Source organism: Tachyglossus aculeatus, chromosome 10, assembly GCF_015852505.1.
Source record: "Tachyglossus aculeatus isolate mTacAcu1 chromosome 10, mTacAcu1.pri, whole genome shotgun sequence".
NCBI classification, from domain to species: Eukaryota; Metazoa; Chordata; class Mammalia; order Monotremata; family Tachyglossidae; genus Tachyglossus; species Tachyglossus aculeatus.
Genome location: NC_052075.1, coordinates 35,957,422 through 35,981,105, shown reverse-complemented (window position 1 = coordinate 35,981,105; position 23,684 = coordinate 35,957,422). Strand labels below are relative to the sequence as shown.

General features: G+C 44.4%; 1 protein-coding gene across 1 annotated transcript in view; it reads right to left on the bottom strand.

Moving 5' to 3' along the window:
* Window positions 1-9,633: 9,633 nt before the first annotated feature.
* CAPZA2 (capping actin protein of muscle Z-line subunit alpha 2) overlaps window positions 9,634-23,684 on the bottom strand; it is a 52,337-nt gene continuing 38,286 nt past the window's right edge. Inside the window, exons 7-10 of the mRNA XM_038753031.1 lie at window positions 18,011-18,089; window positions 17,370-17,441; window positions 12,278-12,340; window positions 9,634-10,611 (exon numbers count right to left, since the gene is read on the bottom strand). Coding sequence (XP_038608959.1) covers window positions 10,471-10,611; window positions 12,278-12,340; window positions 17,370-17,441; window positions 18,011-18,089 — 355 coding nt within the window. The 3' untranslated portion in view covers window positions 9,634-10,470. The remainder of the gene's footprint in view (window positions 10,612-12,277; window positions 12,341-17,369; window positions 17,442-18,010; window positions 18,090-23,684) is intronic.

The following is a 23,684-nucleotide window of genomic DNA, read 5'->3' as shown; positions in this document are numbered from 1 at the left end:
GTGTGCAGGGAATTTGTTATATTGTTATATCATACTCTCCCAAGCGCTTAGCACATTGCTCTTCAGAGTAAATGCTCAATCAATACGATTGACTGATTGATTGGTTGACAGGTTAAAAAAAAGTCACCCAGAAGAATTCCTCACCTTTGGAAGAGCCAGCTCCTCATCCACTTCCTCCTCCTCTGCGTCTTCCTCTTCCTTCTCCGTCCTCCTCCTCCTGTCAAACCACTTTCTGTACAACGTCCCCGGTGGGGCAGGCTGCGTCCTGCCCTGCTCGGAGCCCATCCGTCTCCCTCTCCCTCAAGGGGAAAGTGGGCAGGTTTCATCAGGAGCAGGAGCCGAGCAGACAAGCTTAACGAAACGGACCCTCCCATCTCTTCAAAGAAAATGGCTGGGCCATGGCATATTGGAGTATACGTGTCTCCCTCCAGGTGAAATGCGGCCCCAAACCAGTTTTGTTTCAGCTTTCGTACACACACACACATGCACACACATACACACACACCCAAAATCAACTCCCCGCCCCCCCACCCCAATCATACCTCTGCATCCACAGTCACCTTCAAGCCAGTGGCCCTGCCAATACTCTGGACGGGACTGCCATGTAACAGTAAACAGCAGGAGAGGTTCCCTAGTGTTTTGGCCCAATGCAGAGGAACAATACCTGTCCAGATTCATCCATTCAATTGTATTTATTGAGCGCTTACTGTGTGCAGGGCACTGTACTAAGCGCTTGGGAAGTACACATTGGCAACATTATAGAGACGGTCCCTACCCAACCACGGGCTCACAGTCTAGAAGGGGGAGACAGACAGCAAGACGAAACATGGGGATAGGTGTCATCAGAATAAATCGAAATAAAGCTAGATGCATATCATTAACACAATAAATAGAATAGTAAATATAGACAAGTAAAATTAACAGAGTAATAAATCTGTACAAACATATATACAGGTGCTGTGGGGAGGGGAAGGAGGTAGGGTGGGGGGGATGGGGAGAAGAGGAAAGGAAAAACAGGCACCAACGAGGCCTAGGAAGGGAGTCATTCATTCATTCAATCGTATCACCTTGTATCCCCCCCCCAGCGCTTAGAACAGGGCTTTGCACATAGTAAGCGCTTAAGAAATGCCATCATCATCATTCATTCATTCAATCGTATTTACTGAGCGCAGAGAAACAGCGTGGCTCAGTGGAAAGAGCCCGGGCTTTGGAGTCAGAGATCATGGGTTCAAATCCCAGCTCCACTTACCTCCCCCAGCCCTCCCTTCCCCACTCCAAGTTGGCCTCTGGAAAGGAGAGAAGATTTCAATTACTTCCTTTTTTTTTTTTTTTAAGAAGGTATTTGTTAAGTGCTTACTACGTTCCAGGCACAGAACTAAGCACCGAGGTAGATACAGTCTTATCAGTCTTATCTTATCTTATCTTATCAGTCTTATCAAGTTGAACCCAATCCCCGTCCCACAAGGTGCTCATGCTCTTAATCCCCATTTTACAGATGAGGTAACTGAGGCACAGATAAATTAAGTGATTTACCCAAGGTCACAGAGCAGGTAAGTGACGGATCAGGGATTAAAACTCAGGCCCTTCTGACTCCCAAGCCTGTGCATCCACTGAGAAATTCATGTTTGAATTTCTAAGACATTCCTGCATACAGGTTGTAAGTCTCAGCATATCTGCACAAAGGGGATTTACTGCCAATAGGAAAAGTGGTAGTGACAGTATTTACTGAGTACCCATTTGGAGCAGAGTACTGGACTAGGCCGTGGAGAAGCGTGGAATACCGTGGGCCCATCTCCTGCCCACAAGTAGCATACCTCTAGGAGGGGGAGACAAATGTAAAAATCTTTAAAGGAATCAAAATAAGTAGTTGAACATTCATTCATTCGATTGTATTTATTGAGCGCTTACTGTGTGCAAAGCACCGTACTAAGCACTTGGGAGAGTACAAAATAACTATGAACAGACATATTCCCTGTCCATACAACTGAATAATTACGTATATGATAGTGCTGGGGTTGGGTATAAATGAGTTTCTTCAAGATCCAGTTCCCTTCCTCTCCAGCCATGTTCCAGCCCCGCCTCTAACTCCCCTGCTTGCTTCTTCCAGGAAGACTTTTACCTTGAAATACGGACCCTAATGTAACAACAGAGTGGTTTTAGGGTGAATTTGAGTGCTTTCAATGTTCCATTTTCACATCATTTATCTCATTTTGCTATCATAGCAGCCTTATGAGGTAGGGAGAGGCCCAGATTGTTATCCTCATTCTGCAACTGAGGAAATTGAATTTGCAGTTGAGTGACTTGACGAAGGTCATGCTGCCCTGCCAGTGGCAGAGCTGGCACTAGAACCCAGATCTCCCAACTCCCACCCCTCAAGCCTTTACCACCAGCCCTTGGGCCACCTGATCACTTGGGCTCTTGCCCGAGTTGGTTCTGCTTGGTGTATGTTTGAGCCTCCACCCCTGACACACATTCCCCCTGAAGTTTTTTGGGGGGAGAGGGGGCAGTCCTCTCTGTTTCTCAGGCCACATTAAGGGTGCAAAGAATGCTGCAAAGAGACCCTGGCAGGGATATAGGTTTCCAAACCTAGCAAACCCACCATGGAAAAACTGGAATTGAGCCCCCAATCCTTCTCTCATCGCAGGCCTGTGGCTTTGCATCAGGCAGAAACTCCTCACCCTGGGCTTCAAGGCTGTCCATCACCTCGCCCCCTCCTACCTCACCTCCCTTCTCTCCTTCTACTGCCCAGCCCGCACCCTCCGCTTCTCCACCGCTAATCTCCTCACTGTACCTCGTTCTTGCCTGTCCCGCCATCGACCCCCGGCCCACATCATCCCCCGGGCCTGGAATGCCCTCCCTCTGCCCATCCACCAAGCTAGCTCTCTTCCTCCCTTCAAGGCCCTACTGAGAGCTCACCTCCTCCAGGAGGCCTTCCCAGACTGAGCCCCTTCCTTCCTCTCCTCCTCGTCCCCCTCTCCATCCCCCATCTTACCTCCTTCCCTTCCCCACAGCACCTGTATATATGTATATATGGTTGTACATATTTATTACTCTATTTATTTATTTATTTATTTTGCTTGTACATTTCTATCCTATTTATTTTATTTTGTTGGTATGTTTGGTTTTGTTCTCTGTCTCCCCCTTTTAGACTGTGAGCCCACTGTTGGGTAGGGACTGTCTCTATGTATTGCCAATTTGTATTTCCCAAGCGCTTAGTACAGTGCTCTGCACATAGTAAGCGCTCAATAAATACGATTGATTGATTGATTGATTTGCCAGGACTCCCCTGGAGGCCTATGTGTGACCCGGCAGTCTGGGCAGGGCCCTGGAAGTCAGCTTTCCTCCACCCTCAAAGGGCCAGGGAGTACGGCCAAGTCCCCCAAAAGAACAGGCTCGTGGGCAACACGTTTGGTGGGTCCATGAGGCAGAGTTTTATCTGGGAGCATGGGGGATGCTGGTAAGGCTGGCGTGTGGCCTGCGGACCCTTCCTCAAGTGGCCTCCAGGACTGAGCTGGGTTGAGGAGTGGACGTTATATGGCTTCTACCACTAGGCCCCTTGTGCAACTGGCTTGCAGGAGCCAGGAGGATGTCACCTTGCCGGGAGTTTGTTAGGAGCTTCTGAGCAGCGTTCAGATATCAACCCCCACCAGTAATAATTATAATAATAATAATGGCATTTGTTAAGCGCTTACTATGTGCAGAGCACTGTTCTAAGCGCTGGGGGTGGATACAAGCTGATCAAGTTGTCCCACATGGGGCTCACAGTCTTAATCCCCATTTTACAGATGAGGTAACTGAGGCTCAGAGAAGTTAAGTGACTTGCCCAAGGTCACACAGCAGACATGTGCCGGAGCTGGGATCCGAACCCATGACCTCTGACTCCAAAGCCCGTGCTCTTCTCCACTGAGCCACGCTGCTCCTCCTAGTCAGTTCCCATTCGTCCCCACAGGACTGCACTGGCCTCCACCAGTCCACATTGGCCCCCTACCAGTCCCCAGTAACCCACTAATCAATGGAATTTGAGCACTCACTTTGTACACTATACTAAGTGATTGTGGAGGAGTTCAGTAGAGTCAGTACATATAGTCCCGGCCCTCAAGGAACATAATATAGCAGGGGAGACAAATATTAAAATAAATCACAAGGAAAGGAAACAGGTAAGAGAACCAGTGAGGCCTAAGGATAGAGCACAGGCCTGGAAATCAGAAGACCCTGGCCCTAATCCTGGCTCTTCCACTTGTCTGCTATGTGACCTGGGGCAAGTCACACTTCTCTGGGCCTCAGTTCCTTTATCAGTAAAATGGGAATTAAGACTGTGTCCAACCTGATTAGCTTGTATGTACAGTGAGCACTTAACAATGAACAAATACCGTGAAAGAAAGTATAGAGACATATTGTACTAAAGTTTGGTGGGGGTGAGTGGGGAGTACCTCAATGCTTAAGGGTTTGGGCTCAGTGCCAGGGTGAGGCAGAAGGGAGGCACAATAGGTTGGGAAGATGTATCACCTCTATCGGTGATATTCACTGAGCACATTCTTTGTGCACAGCATTAGTCAGAAAAGATTTTTTGGAGGAGATGTACTTTTAAGTAAGCTTTGAACAAGGGAGAGTGGTGGTCTATTGCACACAAGTGGGGAGGGAATCCCAGGTCAGAGGGAGGATGGGGGGAGGAAGTTCCAGGTAGGAAGGAGAGCATGAGCAAGGAGTTGATGATGAGAGAAGAGATTGGGGCCCAGTGTATAAGGTTGTTGAAGTGTGCGGGCTGGGTCGTAGTGGGAAAGGAGTGAGGATAAATAGGAGGGAGAGAGCTGATGGAGTGAAGTGCCTTAAAGCCAACAGTGAGGAATCTCTGCTTGTTGCAGAGATGGATGGGTAGCCACTGGAGCTACTCGTGAAGCAAATTCCCCTTGACAAGGAGACCTGGCGCAGTGTCATCATCATCATCATCAATCGTATTTATTGAGCGCTTACTGTGTGCAGAGCACTGTACTAAGCGCTTGGGAAGTACAAGTTGGCAACACATAGAGACAGTCTCTACCCAACAGTGGGCTCACAGTCTAAAAGGGGGAGACAGAGAACAAAACCAAACATATTAACAAAATAAAATGAATAGAATAGATATGTACAAGTAAAATAAAGAGTAATAACTATGTACAAACATATATACGTATATACATGTGCTGTGGGGAAGGGAAGGAGGTAAGATGGGGGGGACGGAGGGGGGATGAGGGGGAGAGGAAGGAAGGGGAAGGGAGAAGGGGAGTGTCCACTTCTCACTCTTCCTGCCGAGATTTTCCCAAAGCCTCTGTCCTACGGGGACAGCTGGGTGATTTCTAATTGCTTGGGGCATTCCCTTGTGGGCAGGAAACTGAAGCCCCTTCCTGATCTCCCCCAGGCCCCTGTAGCTCATTCTCCCCCTAATCTCAGGGATCAGTAATGCCCCCACTGCCCCCACCCAGGGCCCAGGCAGGCCAGATACAGAGGGGATGGGACAGGGGTCAGGAATCGGGGGGTGGAGGGGGCAGACACGAGGAGAGCCTGATTAGACTCCTTCGGGCTGAACCTGTTTCCCTGCATTCCTTCCCCCCCCCCCGCCCCCCCGGCACCCGTTCCCAGCCTTGTGACGTCTCTCCCCACTGAGGAGGGGCGAGGACTTCGTCAATAGGAAATCTGTGTAAGAACAAGCAAGCTGGGGGAGCTTCACCAGCACTTTCCGATTTCCACTGGGGGAATGTCTCTCGCTGCCTCCCCATTCCCATCTGGGCCTGGCGGCCCTCCTTCTAGCCACCAAAGCCGGGCACGCCCCAACTTCAAAGCCTGGTCACTAAACATGTGGGTTTTCAGAAACCATGTGGATCTTGGAGGTTCCCTCTGGATTGCTGTCTTCAGGGAAGGATGGGAGGTCGAGAACCACAGTGGGGCCTGGAATAACAAGTTATTATTGTTATTAAATAGTAATCTATATTTAATAAACACCTTGAATTTGCAAAGCTTTTTTTATCTTCCAAAGTGCTTCCAAATCGGTTATCTCATTTTATCCTCAGAACACGCATGTGCATTAAGGAGAAGCAGGTATTAGTAGCGTTTAGGACAGTGCTTGGCACATAGTAAGCACTTAAATACCATCATTATTAGTAGTAATATTCCCCCTGGGCCAAGGGCTGATGAACGCAGGGTGTGGCAATCTTTTCCCCCTACTCATACACTTTCTCACCTTGTCCTCTCACAGGGATTTCAGAATGGCATTTCTGACCAAACAGCTCTGTGTCCTACACTAGCAGCCTGGGAAGAGGTCAGGGCATGAGGAATCCTTGTGCCCCTGAAGTGGAATACTAAGAAGCCAGGAAGGTGACCTCTTCCATGGGGCAAGGTACCGAACACTGAATTGTCTACCTTATATAAAAGACTGTACTGGATGGCCGCAGGACACAGAGCACTCTACTGGGTGCTCTATGAGTAGTGAAATAGGCACTTGGGAAAGGGCATAAAATAAAATACAAGGTACCAAGGAGCTTACAGTCTAATGGGGAAGAAAGGAAGACTCAATGTAAACATATAATGGAAGCAAAAAGAAAAGGATACAACTGGTAACAAAAGTAAGTAGGAAGGACTATAAAAAAGGGAATAAATGAACTGATTTACGAGTAATTGCACAAGAGACTTATGGGATGACTAGATCAGGGAGGTGGGGATTAATTGGGGAATACGTCCTCGGGGAGGAGGGTTTTCACGTGGGCCTTGTAGGTGGGGAGGGACTTGATTTGGTGCATTTAAGGAGGGAATTTCACAATGGGGGACAGGAGGAAGAGTGTGAGCATGTGTTGGAACTGAAAGACTCAAGAGCAAGGGACAATGAGAAAATTTGCTTGCAGGCGGAATGCCTGGTCCGTGACTTCCAGAGCTGTAAATGCCTGGGTGTGAGGGCATCCATCGTCACCACAGAGGTGGAGAGTACTAACCCGACAGTTGTCCCGAGCGTCTGTCCCTGGCACCATCTCAGGCCCGTCCTCAGCCCCGCTCCAGGTCCACTTCGGCTCTGACCTCCCCATCAGAGAGCGGCCCATTCCCTTTGGCCCTAACTTGAATACTGTGCTTTGCACTCTCCCCAGGGATTAGGGGTTGGGAACCGCCGGCCCTGGATAAAGCAGCTCAGCATGCTCTTTGCTAATAATAATCACATTAAGGACTGGGAGCCCACTGTTGGGTAGGGACTGTCTCTATATGTTGCCAACTTGTACTTCCCAAGCGCTTAGTACGGTGCTCTGCACACAGTAAGCGCTCAATAAATATGATTGATTGATTGATTATATTCAGTACAATCCCACTCCCTAGCTTACAGTCTAAGAGGGAGGAGAATGAGTATTTATTCAACCTCCTTGTGGGCAGGGAACATCTCTACCAAATCTATTACATTGTACTCTCCTAAGCACTTAGGATGGCACTTTCCACACAGTAAGCAGGGACTAGCAGAGGGTGTGAGTGGCGCTGTGCAAACCATTAGCACTAAAATCAATTAGGTTGTGCAGATGTTCAACGCCAAAGTCTTTGTGACTTGACCAAGGCTCCTCCATCACTTTTGTCAGGGAGGCTCCAACACCTTCCACTGACTTTCAAATACAAAGCCTTCCAAATTCAATCTCTGAAAGATGAGACAAGATCCAAAACAACAGTGATTTGGAAGATCTGATTTAAAATGAAGGACTCCACATCACCTTCAGCACTGTGTCATATAAAAACATACCTCCTACAGGACAAAATATTATGGGATTTTTCTGCATTGTCAAAGAAGGAGCTTTTTCCCCAGTCCCATTAAAATGGCAGAAGCATAACAAATAAGCACTATGCTTCTGAAGAAACAATGGGTCACAAAGCTTCCAGTTATTTATAACTAACAACTGCACATATTAAGCAGTTGGGAATGATGAATGGCAGGGTGGACGGAACATTATTTGTAGGGAGCTGTCTATCTCTAAATGCTGAAGTAAATGAAATTGTAGAAATGTACCGCTGCAGGCAGAAATTAGCATTTTCCAAACACATTTCATCCCATTGCAGCAGCGAGAAATACATTTCATGACTATTCATTATTGTAACCTCAAGCATCGAATGGAATAAAACCACCTAAAAGGGGTGCTGCCCCTTTCTCTTCCTCCCTCCCCAGGCCCAGAATCAGCAGAAGCCAAAGTAGGCTATTTCTCTCAGCAGCAGACAGCATCACAACGAAGGAAGGAAAGCGCTAAGGAGGGTAACCACAGATACTTGGGAGCTATTTTGGTTTGGAAAGAAGCTCAGTTAAAGCATCAGAGGCACTGATCCCCGAACAGTGAGCAAAGAGGTGAAGCTTTCTGGGGTAACATGAAAGGTGGCTTAGAATTTCTGCTACATCTAATCAGTTTTATTTACGGGGTGGCTGCTTTCCCCTCTTTTTTTGAAAAAGTATTTGTTAAGTGCTTACTATGTGCTTATAGAAAAGCAGCGTGGCTCAGTGGAAAGAGCACGGGCTTAGGAGTCAGAGGTCACGGGTTCTAATTCCGGCACCACCACTTGTCAGCTGTGTGACTCTGGGCAAGTCACTTCACTTCTCTGTGCCTGAGTTACCTCATCTGTAAAATGGGGATTAAGACTGTGAGCCCCATGTGGGACAACCTGATTACCTTGTATACCCCCCGGTGCTTAGAACAGTGCTTGTCACATAGTAAACGCTTAACAAATGCCATTATTATTATTATTATTGTTATTATGTGTCAGGCACTGTACTAAGTGCTGTGGTTGATACAATCTAATCAGGTTGGGCTCAATCCCTGTCCCAGGGGTTCACAAGTCTTATCCCCATTTTACAGATAAGGTAACAGACACAGAGAAGTTAATTGACTTACCCAAGGTCACAGAGCAGACAAATGGTGGAGGTGGGATTAGAACGAAGATCCTTCTAACTCCCAGGCCCAAGATCTATCCATTAGACCACGCTGTTTCTCTCTGGTGGATGAGACCTTGGTGCCTTATGAGATACGATCAAAGTGTGACCAATCTTTCATTCAGAAGGCCTACTCCAGGTGCTGCCAAGCCTTGGAAAATCTCTTTTAAAAACTTAAATGATAATCCATACTAATGTATTTTCTGCAGGAATTCAGCTATGACAATATACAATAGCCTGTAAGGCTTCAGAATAGCTGCTGCTGATTTTTCAAAGCAGATTTTCAAGACTTCTGAAATAAAGTGAAAAATACAGGGTTGAAAAAGTAGAGGTCTTAGAATTTAAACACAATCTGGACATCTCAAGGCAAAAGAAAGACTTCAACGCACATATTTTTCATGATGTTTCTTAAAAAAAGATTATCCACCCCTAAGAAATCTGAGGAAGGATACCAATGAAGGGGAGGAACTGATGGACTTCTAGGCCAGTCAGTCAAACTGGAAAGTCAGTCCACTGCCAGCTGCAAACACCAACAGGCACCTACAATTCCTAGTATTAGCACATTGTGTAACCAAAAGGAGGAGCGAAACATTAAAGGCTCCAGCATATCATAGGCACTTCCAGTTTTTCCAATTTACAACCAGCAACAAGCCACAAAATCCAGAGACAGTATTTTCAACAGTCCATTACTCATCGGGAAGTGAGGCTCTACTCCAATAAATAGAAAATTTGCATTTTAATGTCACACTGAATTTTAGTACATTTCAATCCAAGGGAAAAAAAATAAACTGAGACACAGTCAGGAGTGCAGGATTATATATTACAATTTGCCTTGTTATAATACATTTGTGGCTGCATGATAAAAAAATGTCTCAAGGGCAGATGGAAACTGAGCTCGTTGGAGTAACTGTCACAGAAACCAAGCATTAAATGCATTTTGAAATAAGTGTTTTCATTTAATTTCAAAATCTTAAAACAGCATTAGACCATGGCCTTGTTTAAAAAACAGTTCAGTTAAACACCAAGCTAGCTAAATAACTAGTCAGAAAGGTATAAATCAAATTCATACAGAAAATGCTTTCCCCCAAACTCCTCTTACAATGTGGAGGAGGTCTGGGGGGAGCCAGACAATTTCTTCAGCAGCATTAATCACCTGAAACTCCAAATGTCCATCAATGATCCCTTTGAAGATCCAACAAATTTCAGAAGTTGCCTTCTTCAATAACGCAACAGACTTCAATTACAGGGTTACAGTACGTCGAAATCGTTTCCCAACTCATACATAATCTTTCCCCCAAATCTCTTCAACGCAGTGGAAACTAAGAGATTTTCATCTAAATTGATTTGCAACCCTCCCTGAACCCAGGGAACCAAGAAATTGAAAAAGAAAAAGGGTCATTAGCTAAGCTTCGTGCTCTAACCAAACTACTCCATTACAATGATTCCAAGGCAAAAGACCACTCTTGGCTAGGAGGCTCCCCGATTCTGAATACTTCTGTAATAATCTGGATTGGTACACAAGGACACTAAAACGATCCAGTCATGCAATGTTCATGTTAAGCATTTTGCATTTCCTTCCCAATCTTGTAGCTGAGGATCTTATTCCAGTCAATCTTGGTGCGTGTGACTGGCAGCTGTCGACGTAAGGCCTTGAAGGTAGTGTCTGACATGGTTTGGTAATTCTCACTGATGGCAGTCTAGAAAGACCAGAACAGTTAATCCAGTCAGGAGGATGAAAAGCCAGAAGTCACAGTAACTGCCCGTAAAGCACCAAAGTAATTTCCAGAGAAATGCTAACGCCGTCCCGACAGTTTTGCAATACGATTTATTAGCAGTGCTACTGTTACTGGCATTTACTCCTGTTCTCCCTCTGTGAGCCCCATGTGGGATAGGGACTGTGTCTGCCCTGATGATCTTGTACCCACCCCAGCATTTAGTTCAATGCATGGAACATAGTAAGTGCCTGTGTTGGACAGACATAATAAACTTTAAACTCTGTTGTGTCTTCTTACCTGTACTTTATTTTACCCCCCCCCACCCCCCAAGACTACAAGTTCCTTGAGGGCAAGGGATCACATCTACTAATTCTAGCATACTCTCCCAAGAACTTAGCACGGTGCTCTGCACCTGAGTAAGTGCCCAATCAATACTACTGATTTATTACTGAATGTTCATGGAGTGCAGTGGATTGTGCTAGGCGCTTGGGAAACTATGGCAGCAGCACAAAAATTCCCTGCCCACAAGACGCTTGTACAATAATGGGGAAGGCCAAGTAACAGTGACAAAGCGTGCAATCGAAAAAAATCATCAAATGCACAACATGCACATACAGACAGGTGCTGAAGATGGTGTGTAATAGAGGTAAGTGCTAGAGACGGCTATTGGGGAATAGGGTTTTGGGTCTGGGGCATTAATTGGGGAAGGCTTGTTGGAGGAGGAGGAAGGCTTTTGAAGGCAGGGAGGGCTAAGGCTGGTGAATTTGGGTCGGGGAGTTCCAGGCATTGGGAAAAATATAAGCAATGGGTTGGAGGCAGGTGAGAGGACTGCATGCTTCAGTTAGGACTTGAGCTTGGGGGAGGTGGGTGAAGAGAGATGATATATAAAATGGGGAGAGCTAGAGCGCCTTGTGTTTCCATTTGATCAAAAAACCCCGACAACCCCAAAACCTGGGTGGATCTGGTTAAAAACAAAAAAAACAAAAACTCTTAATTCTCAGTTTACTGATGCTCGAAAAAGTATCTTGAAGTATATTACGCTGCCACCCCACTCAAAAAACTGGTTGCTCGTCCACCTCTGTAAATAGAGACTCCTCACTATTGGCTTTAAAGCTCTCAATCACCTTGTCCCCTCCCACCTCACCTCGCTATTCTCCTGCTACAACCCAGCCTGCACACTTGGCTCCACTAATGCTTTGTTTCTCACTTTGCCTCGATCTCATCCATCTCCGACCCCTAGTCCACGTCCTGCCTCTGGCCTGGAATGCCCTCCCTCTTCAAATCCGACAATTACTCTACCCCGCTTCAAAGCCTTAATGAAAGTAGTCTCCTCCAAGAGGCCTTCCCTAAATAAGCCCCCTTTCCTCTTCTCCTACTTCCTTCTGCATCGCCCTGACTTGCTCCCTTTGTTCTTCCCACCTCCCAGCCCCATGGTATTAGTGTCCATTTCTGTAATTTATTTATTTATATTAATATCTGTCTCCCCCATCTAGTCTGTAATCTCGTTGTAGGCAGAGAATGTGTCTGTTTACTGTTGAATTGTACAATCCCAAACGCTTAGGACAGTGTTCTGCACACCATAAGCACTCAATAAATACAACTGAATGAAAGAATGAATACAAACCATTTTTTTTTTCTAACATCATACCTGGTACTCATTTTCTGCAGCTTCTACAATCTTTATAAATTCTTTTGCTGTTTGGACTTCATTCTAAATAGAAGAAAAATCCATAAACATGTTTTAATCAGACGAGTAGGTTAATACATTTATGGCCGTGCGGCAATACAGGCACACCCCAGAGTATAGCCACCCCAGGCTATGTACAATCAGTTTAAGAAGTCATGAATGAATTTTAAAGCAGCCAGATAAATATCTGAAAATAATTCTTTGGTTTTGTCTAGTCCTTCTATTCCCCAGGCACTCTTACAGTAATTAGTTCATTTTTGCCCTCACCACAACCCTATGACGTAGGTAGGAAAGCAGCATGGCCTAGTGGATACAGCACAGGCCCAGGAGTCAAAAGGACTTGGATCCCAATCCTGCCTCTGCCACTTGTCTGCTGTGTGACCCTGGGCAAGTAACCTCACTTCTCTGTGCCTCACTTACCTCATCTGTAAAATGGGGATTAAGATTGTGAGCCCCATGTGGGACACGGACTGTGTCCAAACCGATTAGCTTGTATTTACCCCATTCATTCATTCAATCAATCGTATTTACTGAGCGCTTACTGTGTGCAGAGCACTGTACTAAGCGCTTGGGAAGTACAAGTTGGCAACATATAGAGACGGTCCCTACCCAACAGTGGGCTCACAGTCTAGAAGGGGGAGACAGACAACAAAACAACACATATAAACCAAATAAAACAAATAGAATAAATATGTACAAGTAAAATAAATAAAGAGTAATAAATACGTACATATACAGGTGCCGTGGGGAGGGGAAGGAGGTAAGGCGGGGGGGATGGGGAGGGGAAGGAGAGGGAGATGGGGAGAGCACGGGCCAGGGATTCGGAAGGTCGTGGGTTCTTTATCCCGGCTCTGCCCTACGTCCACTGTGTGACCTTGGGCAAGTCACTTCACATCTCTGGGCCTCAGTTACCCATCTGTAAAAAATGGGGATACGACTGCGACACCTATGCGGGACAGGGACTGTGTAAAACCTTGTACTAGCCCTGTGCTTAGAACAGTGCTTGGCACATAGTTTAAGTGCTTAACAAGTATCATAATGATTATTATGCCACCTTAATCCTATGCCATCTACCAACTGGGATCCTTCTAATAAATCACTGTGACCTGCTCATGGATGTATTTCTCCAAGCCTTTCTTGCGCTTTTCCTATTTTCCAGCTACTTAATTTCCTGCATTAACAGATTCCGTTCTATGAGCCGTGGTTTGTTCGTTTTTTGGCTTGCTTTGGACCTGCCGTCTTCGAGCTTCTAGACGTCGAGCCGTCTTCTAGACTGTGAGCCCGCTGTTGGGAAGGGACCAGTGCTTAGTACGCTGCCTGGAACATAGTAAGTGCTTAACAAATACCATTAAGAAAAAAAGAAAAAGGCAGGCATTATATTATCTCATTCATTCAGTTGTATTTATTGAGCACTTACTGTGTGCAGAGCACTGTACTAAGCGCTAGGGAAGTACAAGTTGGCAACAGATAGAGACGGTCCCTACCCAACAAGAGGCTCACAGTCTAGAAGGCGGAAGACAGACAAGACAACAAATAGACAAGTGTCTTTGCAGTTGAGGAAACTGAGGTAACAGAGAAGTCATGTGACTTGCCCACTGTCACACAGCAGGCCTGCGGCAGAGCTTGGACTCGAACCCGGACCCTCCGGCTTACAGACAGGCTCTCTTGCCACCACAAGACGTTGCCTCCCTGAATCCAAAATTAGTGAAGAAGCAACCTTCTGGTGGAAGGAGTTCAGAGGCACAAAGAATCGTTCAGATAAGTTGGTCTGTCACAAGGTCCTTTATGAAGACAAGCCGAGTTGGACAGATTCTTCTCTAACACCTCAGTCAGCAAAACAAGCTATTTTTTGCAGCTTTTTGCAAAGACGAAACAATTTTTTCTTAAGCCATACTGTAATAGTCTAAAGCACATAAAATAATTTCATCTTATTTTTCTAAGCTTTGGAACGCCTGTCTTATAACATGTAAGTTTATGTATGGGAAGGCACACCGTACCTAGGACAGAGCGAGCTCCATTTTCAAGAACCTAGCCCCGCTCTATTTCGAAGTATACCAATTCAATTTCTACAAATGAACAATTCCTGTACCTTAAACAGCCTTATTCTGCCACTGAATCACTGAAAAAAAGAAATGCTCAATAAAATCCGAATGAACATAGATGACAAAAGGGAGTGGAGATTTATTAATATCTAGTGATTAAAAAAGTATAAAGCATATACTAATCAAGATGCAGTGTTTCCTGACTGCATCATATCTGGAGAAATACCAACAAAATTGATGAAGCAGCATGGTCTCGGTGGAAAGAACTCGGACCTGGGAGCCAGAGGACCTGGGTTCTAAACCCGGCCTTGCCACTTGTCTGCTGTGTGACCTTGGGCAATCCCTTAACTTCTCTTTTCCTCTGTTACCTTATCTTTAAAATGGGGATTAAGACAGTGGGTCCCATGTGGGACATGGACTGATTAATTTACTATCTAATCTGGTTACCTTGTATCCACCCCAGCACTCAGTACAGTGCCTGACACATAATAAGCACTTAAATGCAGGGAAACTACTTTTCAGAATTAAAGGAAGGGGTTTTCCGGGAACTGACTGATGAGAACTAAACTTTCAGAAGACGCTGACTTTCTCATGACAATAAAAGAAATTAAGTGAAGTCTTCTGAGATAAATTTTCCAAAGACATTTATTTTCTCATGAAAATAAAAGGAGCTCCTTTTTACACGTGACATCATATTTGGAGAGATACCAACAGAATTGATGAAGCAGCATGGTCTCGGTGGAAAGAACTCGGACCTGGGAGCCAGAGGACCTGGGTTCTAAACCCGGCCTTGCCACTTGTCTGCTGTGTGACCTTGGGCAATCCCTTAACTTCTCTTTTCCTCTGTTACCTTATCTTTAAAATGGGGATTAAGACAGTGGGTCCCATGTGGGACATGGACTGATTAATTTACTATCTAATCTGGTTACCTTGTATCCACCCCAGCACTCAGTACAGTGCCTGACACATAATAAGCACTTAAATGCAGGGAAACTACTTTTCAGAATTAAAGGAAGGGGTTTTCCGGGAACTGACTGATGAGAACTAAACTTTCAGAAGACGCTGACTTTCTCATGACAATAAAAGAAATTAAGTGAAGTCTTCTGAGATAAATTTTCCAAAGACATTTATTTTCTCATGAAAATAAAAGGAGCTCCTTTTTACACGTGACATCATATTTGGAGAGATACCAACAGAATTGATGAAGCAGCATGGTCTCGGTGGAAAGAACTCGGACCTGGGAGCCAGAGGACCTGGGTTCTAAACCCGGCCTCGCCAACTGCCTGCTGTGTGACCTTGGGCAATCCCTTAACTTCTCTTTTCCTCTGTTACCTTATCTTTAAAATGGGGATGAAGACAGTGGGTCCCATGTGGGACATGGACTGATTAACTTACTATCTAATCTGGTTATCTTGTATCCACCCCAGCACTCAGTACAGTGCCTGACACATAATAAGCACTTAAATGCAGGGAAACTACTTTTCAGAATTAAAGGAAGGGGTTTTCTGGGAACTGACTGATGAGAACTAAACTTTCAGAAGACGCTGACTTTCTCATGACAGTAAAAGAAATTAAGTGAAGTCTTCTGAGATAAATTTTCCAAAGACATTGATTTTCTCATGACAATAAAAGGAGCTCCTTTTTACACGTGACTTACGAAACACAGCACTACCATTGAAATGTCCTCTTAAAAACCACCCCAACCACCAGTTCTAATTCCAGTGTCCACCTTCAGGAATGGTTCATGAAGGCATTCCCCTGCTCTTCCCTCCTAGGCCCTTTCAGTTCAACAGTGAAGCTGCTGGGACCATCAGTGACTCCCTGTGTGGTTTTTGTGCTGAGGTTGCTGCTTGTGCGCTCTGCAGCTTACCCATTTTGGTTTGAGCTTGAAGAGCTTGTGGAGGGTTAATTCCTGTTCCCGCAGGCAGGGGTGACTTCAGACAGAAACGGGATCTACAGTTGCTTTCATACTCTGGCCTCTAGCCTGAAGAAACCTTTAATGGAGGAGGGAGGGAGGGAAGAGGGGTGCAGACAGGCCCTATCTGGGTCCAAGTTCAGTCCATTCGTTTCCAGCTTGGGCCAGGATCCGGGCCCGTTCAGGGCTCTGTTGGCCTCTCAAACACTCGGCTCCTGGGGTACTCCCTGAGTCTGTTGGGGGGCTGGTTGCCCCTGGGAGCCAACTCAGATCCTCAGAATCAGGGACAGGCAACTCTTGGCCTTGGGAAGTCCAGGAGCCAGAAGAGGGATGGGAGCCGGCTGAGACAGGATGGCCCTTGGGGGGCATTGGCAGGCAGGGGAAAACCTCCCACCATGTTAGCATCGATCCCTGAGGTCCATCCAGAGGGACACAGGCAGTGGCAGGAAACAACCCACAGAGAAGGCTTTCTCATGGGAAAGGTGACAAAAGCTTCCATAGGGATCAGACAACCCCACAGAGATGTGGATCTACCCTCGGAAGGGAGTGGGAAAGACTCCAGGGCTAGGGGAAGAAGGCCTTAGGATGCGTTACCGAGAAAGTTCTTCAAGGCAGCCAGAAATCTTCCCTATGGGCAGGGGCAAGGGGAGAAAGGGACGATGTCTAAATGCAAAAATAAATCTGCCTGTATTATACATGTAAGAAATGCTGTCTAAAAGTCAACCCGATGCACGACTTCTCTGTTGAACACTGAGTTCCTTTTCAATCAATCAATCAATCATTTATTGAGCGCTTACTGTGTGCAGAGCACTGTACTGAGCGCTTGGGAAGTACAAGTTGGCAACATATAGAGACAGTCCCTACCCAACAGTGGGCTTACAGTCTAAAAGGGGGAGACAGAGAACAAAACCAAACATACTAACAAAATAAAATAAATAGAATAGATATGTACAAGTAAAATAAATAAGTAGAGTAATAAATATGTACAAACATATATACATATATACAGGTGCTGTGGGGAAGGGAAGGAGGTAAGATGTTTAAGATTTTCATGTTTAAGATTTAATTTCATCATGTAACTTTTAAAACTACTTACAGACACAGTTAGAGAATCCTGGATATCTTTATGGCTCACTAGCTGAACATTACCATCTTCATAATAGTGAACCTATTACAAAATAAAACATCAATGTTTTAGAATCATCTAGGAAGGGAAGAGTTGAGAAAATATATCACTGTTGCTCATACCGAAAATTTAAAAAAATCACAATTTTTCCAAACGAGACTGTTAATGAGTGGTCTGGACAACTTTGGTGTTTTAGCAACCTTCACGGAATCTGAATAGCTACCCAGACGCAGCTGCCATCACTACTGGCTCATGATTCAAATGCTGGGCCAGTCGAATGGGCAGATCTGAAGGTCAAAGTCAACCACTTGGGAGCTAAACACCTATCTGGCCCTGAAAAGATCACCAGTTGGAGCCACCCCTGCCTAGTATTGTATTCCCATCTTAGAGGAACCTCTTGGCCTATAAAAAGGCTGTAAATTTGTCAAATTCATTTGGGGAAACCTGGTTAGGAAAATACCAAGTGTAAAAAAGAAACTACCTGACTCAAATGTATACTCTGCTATTCTTCTCAAAAGAAGATAGACATGTACAGTAATAAAATTCTTCAGTTTAACCCCAAAAAGGGCAAATTAAGAATCATATTTTATTCTCATTATGGCTAGACTTACCTGTATTTTCAAGATTCCCACCACCTGAGTGGTTGAAGGAGTGATTGTAAACTTCCATTCTGACCGCCAACGGCCATTCCTAAAAAAAGGAAAACAAGAGGCTGTAAATGCAGCAGAGAAAATAGGCTGATAAGGTCCCATTTGGATATTAACATCTTGCTGCAAAGGGCTGGAACTGCATGGAAAGGACTTTGAATGTCAGGTTAAAAGGTGAATAGAGACAACTATGGCATTTTTTAAACAAGAGAGAATCCATGGAAGGATACATTTTTGAAATTCTAAAGTAACAGTCTCTAGCTTTGGATGCCTAGAACAGCGGAGGAACCCTAAACATTGAGATATTCCTCTCAACCATTCTACCTTTCATCTATTAGAAAACAACTCAGCAAGGGGAATTCAGCCTGTATGCTCTGGGGTACAGAAATGTCTGCTTGAAAATTGATTTCAACACTGAAATATTTTATTCCAGTTAGCGTAGTCCAGTAACTCCTAAATTACAGTCATTACTACCATAACTGACTAAAGGCACAGACACTAAAAATAATGTAATGAGGCCTGTGTTCTTCCCAGAATAGCACACCTCTTATTTCAATTAGCAGGAGTAATGTAGCCCCGGTAGAAAACTCTTGACACTTGGGAAGATATGAGCAACAAATTTAAGGGGAATTAAAAGACATTGATGGTGACACTCTTCATCCGCCACAGTAAATTCTGTTGTTGCAAATTCCCCAGCTGTTAGTTTTCTTGCAAGTAAGGCATTTCTAAACTGGTTACAAGGTTAACAGATCACTTTACATTTGGTGAGGCTATATTAAGATTTTTGAGTACTTCTCAATTTCCACTCTACAGACATCCCTTGGGGAAGTGAGAAGATAATTTAGAAAAAAGAAAGCTTTACATTTGCCTTTAGATGGACACTAGGAGATGAAAATCTGAGATCTGTAATGGGCCTGAAATCATTCCATAAAAATGGCACTTTATTGTCACCTTCATTAATATTCCCCTCCTGCCAACTAGCATTTTTACTCTTTATAGAACACACGCACAACACTCCAATCCACCAATGACATCTTTTGAGTACAGAACAGTGTACTGAGAACTTGGCAGAATGAAATACAATTGGTAGGCATGATCCCAGCCTTCTTGGAGCTGACAATCTAGCAGGAGAGCTTAGGTCAATACAGAGTCAACTAATAAAGAGCCAAAGCAGTTCATGCTTTGAGTTTTATGGTAGTTTCCACAGAGCACTTGGAAGCTCTGTATTGTGTCCAAAACAGAACTCATCTTCCCAAACAAATGTTGTCCTCCCCCTGCCTTTCCAATCACTATAAACCACACTTTTATCCTTCCTGTAACACAAGGCCATAACCCTGGCATCATCCTTGACTCATTTCTCTCATTCAATCCACATATTCAGTGTCACCAAATCTTGTTGGGTTCTACCTTCACAACAGAGCTAAAATCCACCCTTTACTCTTCATTCAAACTGCTACTACACTGATCCAAGCACTTATCATACACCTCTTTGACTACCGCATCAGTTCCTCCCTGACGACCCTGCTTCCTGTCTCACCCCATTTCAGTCCTTCACTCTGCTGCCCGGATCACTTTTCAAAAAAAAAAAAAAAAAAAAGTTTAGATCACATCTCCCCACTCCTCAAGATCCACCTATCATTGCCCATCCACTTCCACATTGTTTTTTAAATGGTATTTGTTAAGCGCTTACTATGTGCCAGACATACCGCACCAAAACTCCTTATCATTGGCTGTAAAGCACTCAATCAACTCACCCCCATCTCACCTTGCTGATTTCCTACAAAACAGTCTGCACATTTCACTCCTCTGTCAATCTCTACACCGTACCTGAATCTCTTCTATCTCACTGATGACCTCTTGCCCACATGCTCCCTCCGGCTCTTTCCTTCCCTCTTCATATATAACAGACCACCATCCTCCCGGCCTCCAAGGCCTTAATGAACTCATCGCTCCCCTAGGAGGTCTTCCCCGACGAAGTCCTCATTTCTTCTACACCTTCTGGGTCACCCTGGCACATGGATTTGTACCTTTAAGCACTTGCTATTCATCCCACACTCATCCCTGCAGGACTTAAGTACAAATCCAAAACTGATTTTACTATCTGTCTTCCTCTAACCATAATTTATTTTAATATTTATCTCCTTCTCTGGATTGTAAACTCCTGGTGCCTATCAACTTTTGCTGCACCATATTATCCTCAGAGCTTAGCATAGTGCTCTGCACACAGTAAGTGCTTAATAAATACCACTCAATGAGTGACTGTGCTTGCAAACCCTCTTCATTAACACATTCGGCAGATCTCTGGCCCATTTAATAAAAGATGTTTTCACAGAATTCCAACATGATTAAATTATTCTGCCTCCCTAAAATTTCACCCGTTTCCTCAAGAGGTACTTAGTTCAGTTAGAAGTTACCTATAAACCTGAATATACAAGTAAAAATTGAGATCTGAATATATAACTAAAAATTGAGGCAGCGTTAAGGGAATCTTGGCATGAAAAGTTTGGAAGTAAATGTACGCGCCGATTTCTAGAAGTATTTATTAAAAAAATTCAAAATCAAGGAAAAATAAATTTAACGACGATCCAAATCTTATCGAAGCAACACTTGAGATGTTTCAGACTGAATGGGGATTATGTTGTTATGCAGGAAGAAGCAACACCAGGCATGTACAAACCACTAATTATAGCTGTGCAGCACCTATCTCCACAAACCCTAGAGTTTGTCTTCATATAATTATAATAATTCTCAAAGACTCGGGGTAGTAGTTTGGGGGAGAGGTGTTATTACTTTCCATTTGCTGCAGAGGAAAATTAAGGCTCAAGGTTATTAGTAACCAGTACAACTGAAAACAGAACCCAGTTCTCCAGAGGTCTAGGCTTCTGAAAACCACACCACTTGACTCCTGTTGTTATTTAAGCAGAAGAAAATGTACCAGAAACATCCCTGGGTATTTTAATCATCCAGGTCGAGCTACATACACTGGCTATCATCATCATCATCATCATCATCATCAATAATCGTATTTATTGAGCGCTTACTGTGTGCAGAGCACTGTACTAAGCGCTTGGGAAGTACAAATTGGCAACATATAGAGACAGTCCCTACCCAACAGTGGGCTCACAGTCTAAAGGCCAGGGCCTCAGGAGAGTAAAGTGAATTATTTAAAGTTCCTCTGGTCAAAAAGAATAGCAAATGCTACCCCTGGTGTCCTGGCTTGAAATTACAGTCCCTCTACCTACTTATAAAGAAAAAATATCTTCAGGCACTTTTCATTTTTATTATATTCTGCTTTTGTTTAACATTCCTCCCTATATACTTGTGGAGGGGTGTGACTACTGTTTAAGACTGATGCTGTACTCCTAAAATGGTCAAATTTTAGTTGTGAAAACGGTCACACCTTTATGCCTGTTTTCTACAGGCAGGGACTGTGTCTATTTTCTTGTTGCATTATACTCTCCCAAGCACTTAGTACAGTATTTTGCACCCTGTAAGCGCTCAGTAAATACAACTGAATGAATTTAAACCCACTTTGAAACTTTTCATATTATGAAGTGCACTTCTGCTTTGCAGGAACTGAGGACTAAGCGCTTAGTACAGTGCTCTGCACACAGTAAGCGCTCAATAAATATGACTGAATGAATGAATGACTAGGGGAATGTTGACCTATGAAATTACCTTTCCGTACACACAGCATGTACATAATTCTATACTTCTCGATGGAACGATTTACCCTCAATGAAAGACACAACCTGGCCCACAAGGAGCTTACGGACTAAGTGGAGAGGGGACACTCAGAGCAACAAGAAATAATTCAGACAAAACTCATTCTGATCTGATCAAGTAATGTCAGGTGAAGATATGGATGCCACAAGTTCGAATCCCTTCAGGATATATCAATCAATCAATCGTATTTATTAAGCGCTTACTGTGTGCAGAGCACTGTACTGTGTGCAGAGCACTGTACTAAGTGCTTGGGAAGTACAAGTTGAATATAAATATATTTATTTAACCTTGCTTTTACTAAAACAAATCTCTCTTGGTTCTCCTACCTCTTTCTGGCTGTTCCTTCTGAGACATTCCCGACCCCTTCCTCCAGCTTTAGGCCCCTAACTGCGGTTATCGTCTGTTCTGTGTGCCCCTCTTTTCTCACTTTACCCTCATTACCTTGGAGGGCTCATCTGCTCCACCTCCATGCAGACGACTCACAAATCTACCTCTAGCCGTGACCTCTCACCTCTCCTGCAATCCCACATTTCCTCTTACTTTTAGGACATCACTCCAGATTGGTTTAAAACCGAACTCCTCATCTTTCCTCCCAAAGCCTCTTCTCCACCTCATTTCCCCATCACAGTAGACAAGAACATCCTCCTTGTTTTCAAAACCTGCAACTGCCGAAGTACCCTTGACTCCTCCATCTGCTTCAACTCCATGTTTAGTCTGATCCTAAATCCCGTCGACGATTTCTCCACATTTCCTGGATTGGTTTCCTTTCCATCCAAACAGCCTCCATACTGGTTCAAGATCTTTTCAGAGGCTGACTGCCTGAGTCACCCTCCTCATTGGTCTGCCAGCCTTTCCCTTCTCCAGTCCATACTTCACTACATTGTCTGGGTCACTGTATGAATAATAATGATGATAATGATAATAGTAATAGTACTTGTTAAGCACTTACTATGTGCAAAGCACTGTTCTAAGCATTGAGATAGACACAAGTTAATCAGATTTGACACAGTCCCTGTCCCATATGGGGCTCACAGTCTTAATCCCCATTTTACAGATGAGGCAACGGAGGCACAGAGAATATAAGTGACTTGCCCTGGGTCACACAACAGACAAGTGGCAGAGCTGGGACTAGAACCTAGGTCCTTCTGACTTCCAGCCCCATGCTTTATTCATTAGGCTATTTGGTTAATGCCTCCAAAAGCCTCAGAAACCTTCAGTTGTTACCTATTCCTCTCTACATCAAGTAGAAACTCCTGACTATCGGCTTCAAGAAGATCCATCAGCCAGGCCCCTCTTCTCCCACTACACCCCAGCTCACACTTTTCATTCCTCTCACTTATTCACCCTGTCTCGTTCTCGCCTCTCCCGTCGACAACTCCTTGCTGAAAACCGTTACCCCACAACTTCCTCTGCCTTTCAAATCCGCCAAACAGAGCTCTCCCCATCTTCAATCCTCTTCTGAAGGACTTCCCTGATGAATGTTTCTTCTGCCCAGGTCATATCATCCTTCTACCACGTGAGTACTCCACCAATTACACACTTATGAACTCACTGCATTTCTGTAAATAACAACTTCTATATCCTACTATTTAACTACTTACTCACCTACAGAGCCATTTTTCCCTTCCCTCCTTTTTGTAAACTATTTTGCTTCTCTCCTCTGCTAGACTGTAAGCTTCTTCAGGGAAGGGACTATGTACGCTTAGTACGGTGTCCTGCACACAGAGGGTACTCAATCAATAGGATCAATAAATTGATCCTATGATGACTCCACACAAGTTGGGAATGCCTTATAGAAATTGCACATGTGAACACGGTTACACATCTCTAAGAATTGATTATGTTCAGAGGGGAAAAAACCTCTACTTCAGAGTTGAGAGGAATTGCAAATAAACTGGTTATTCCAAAAGGA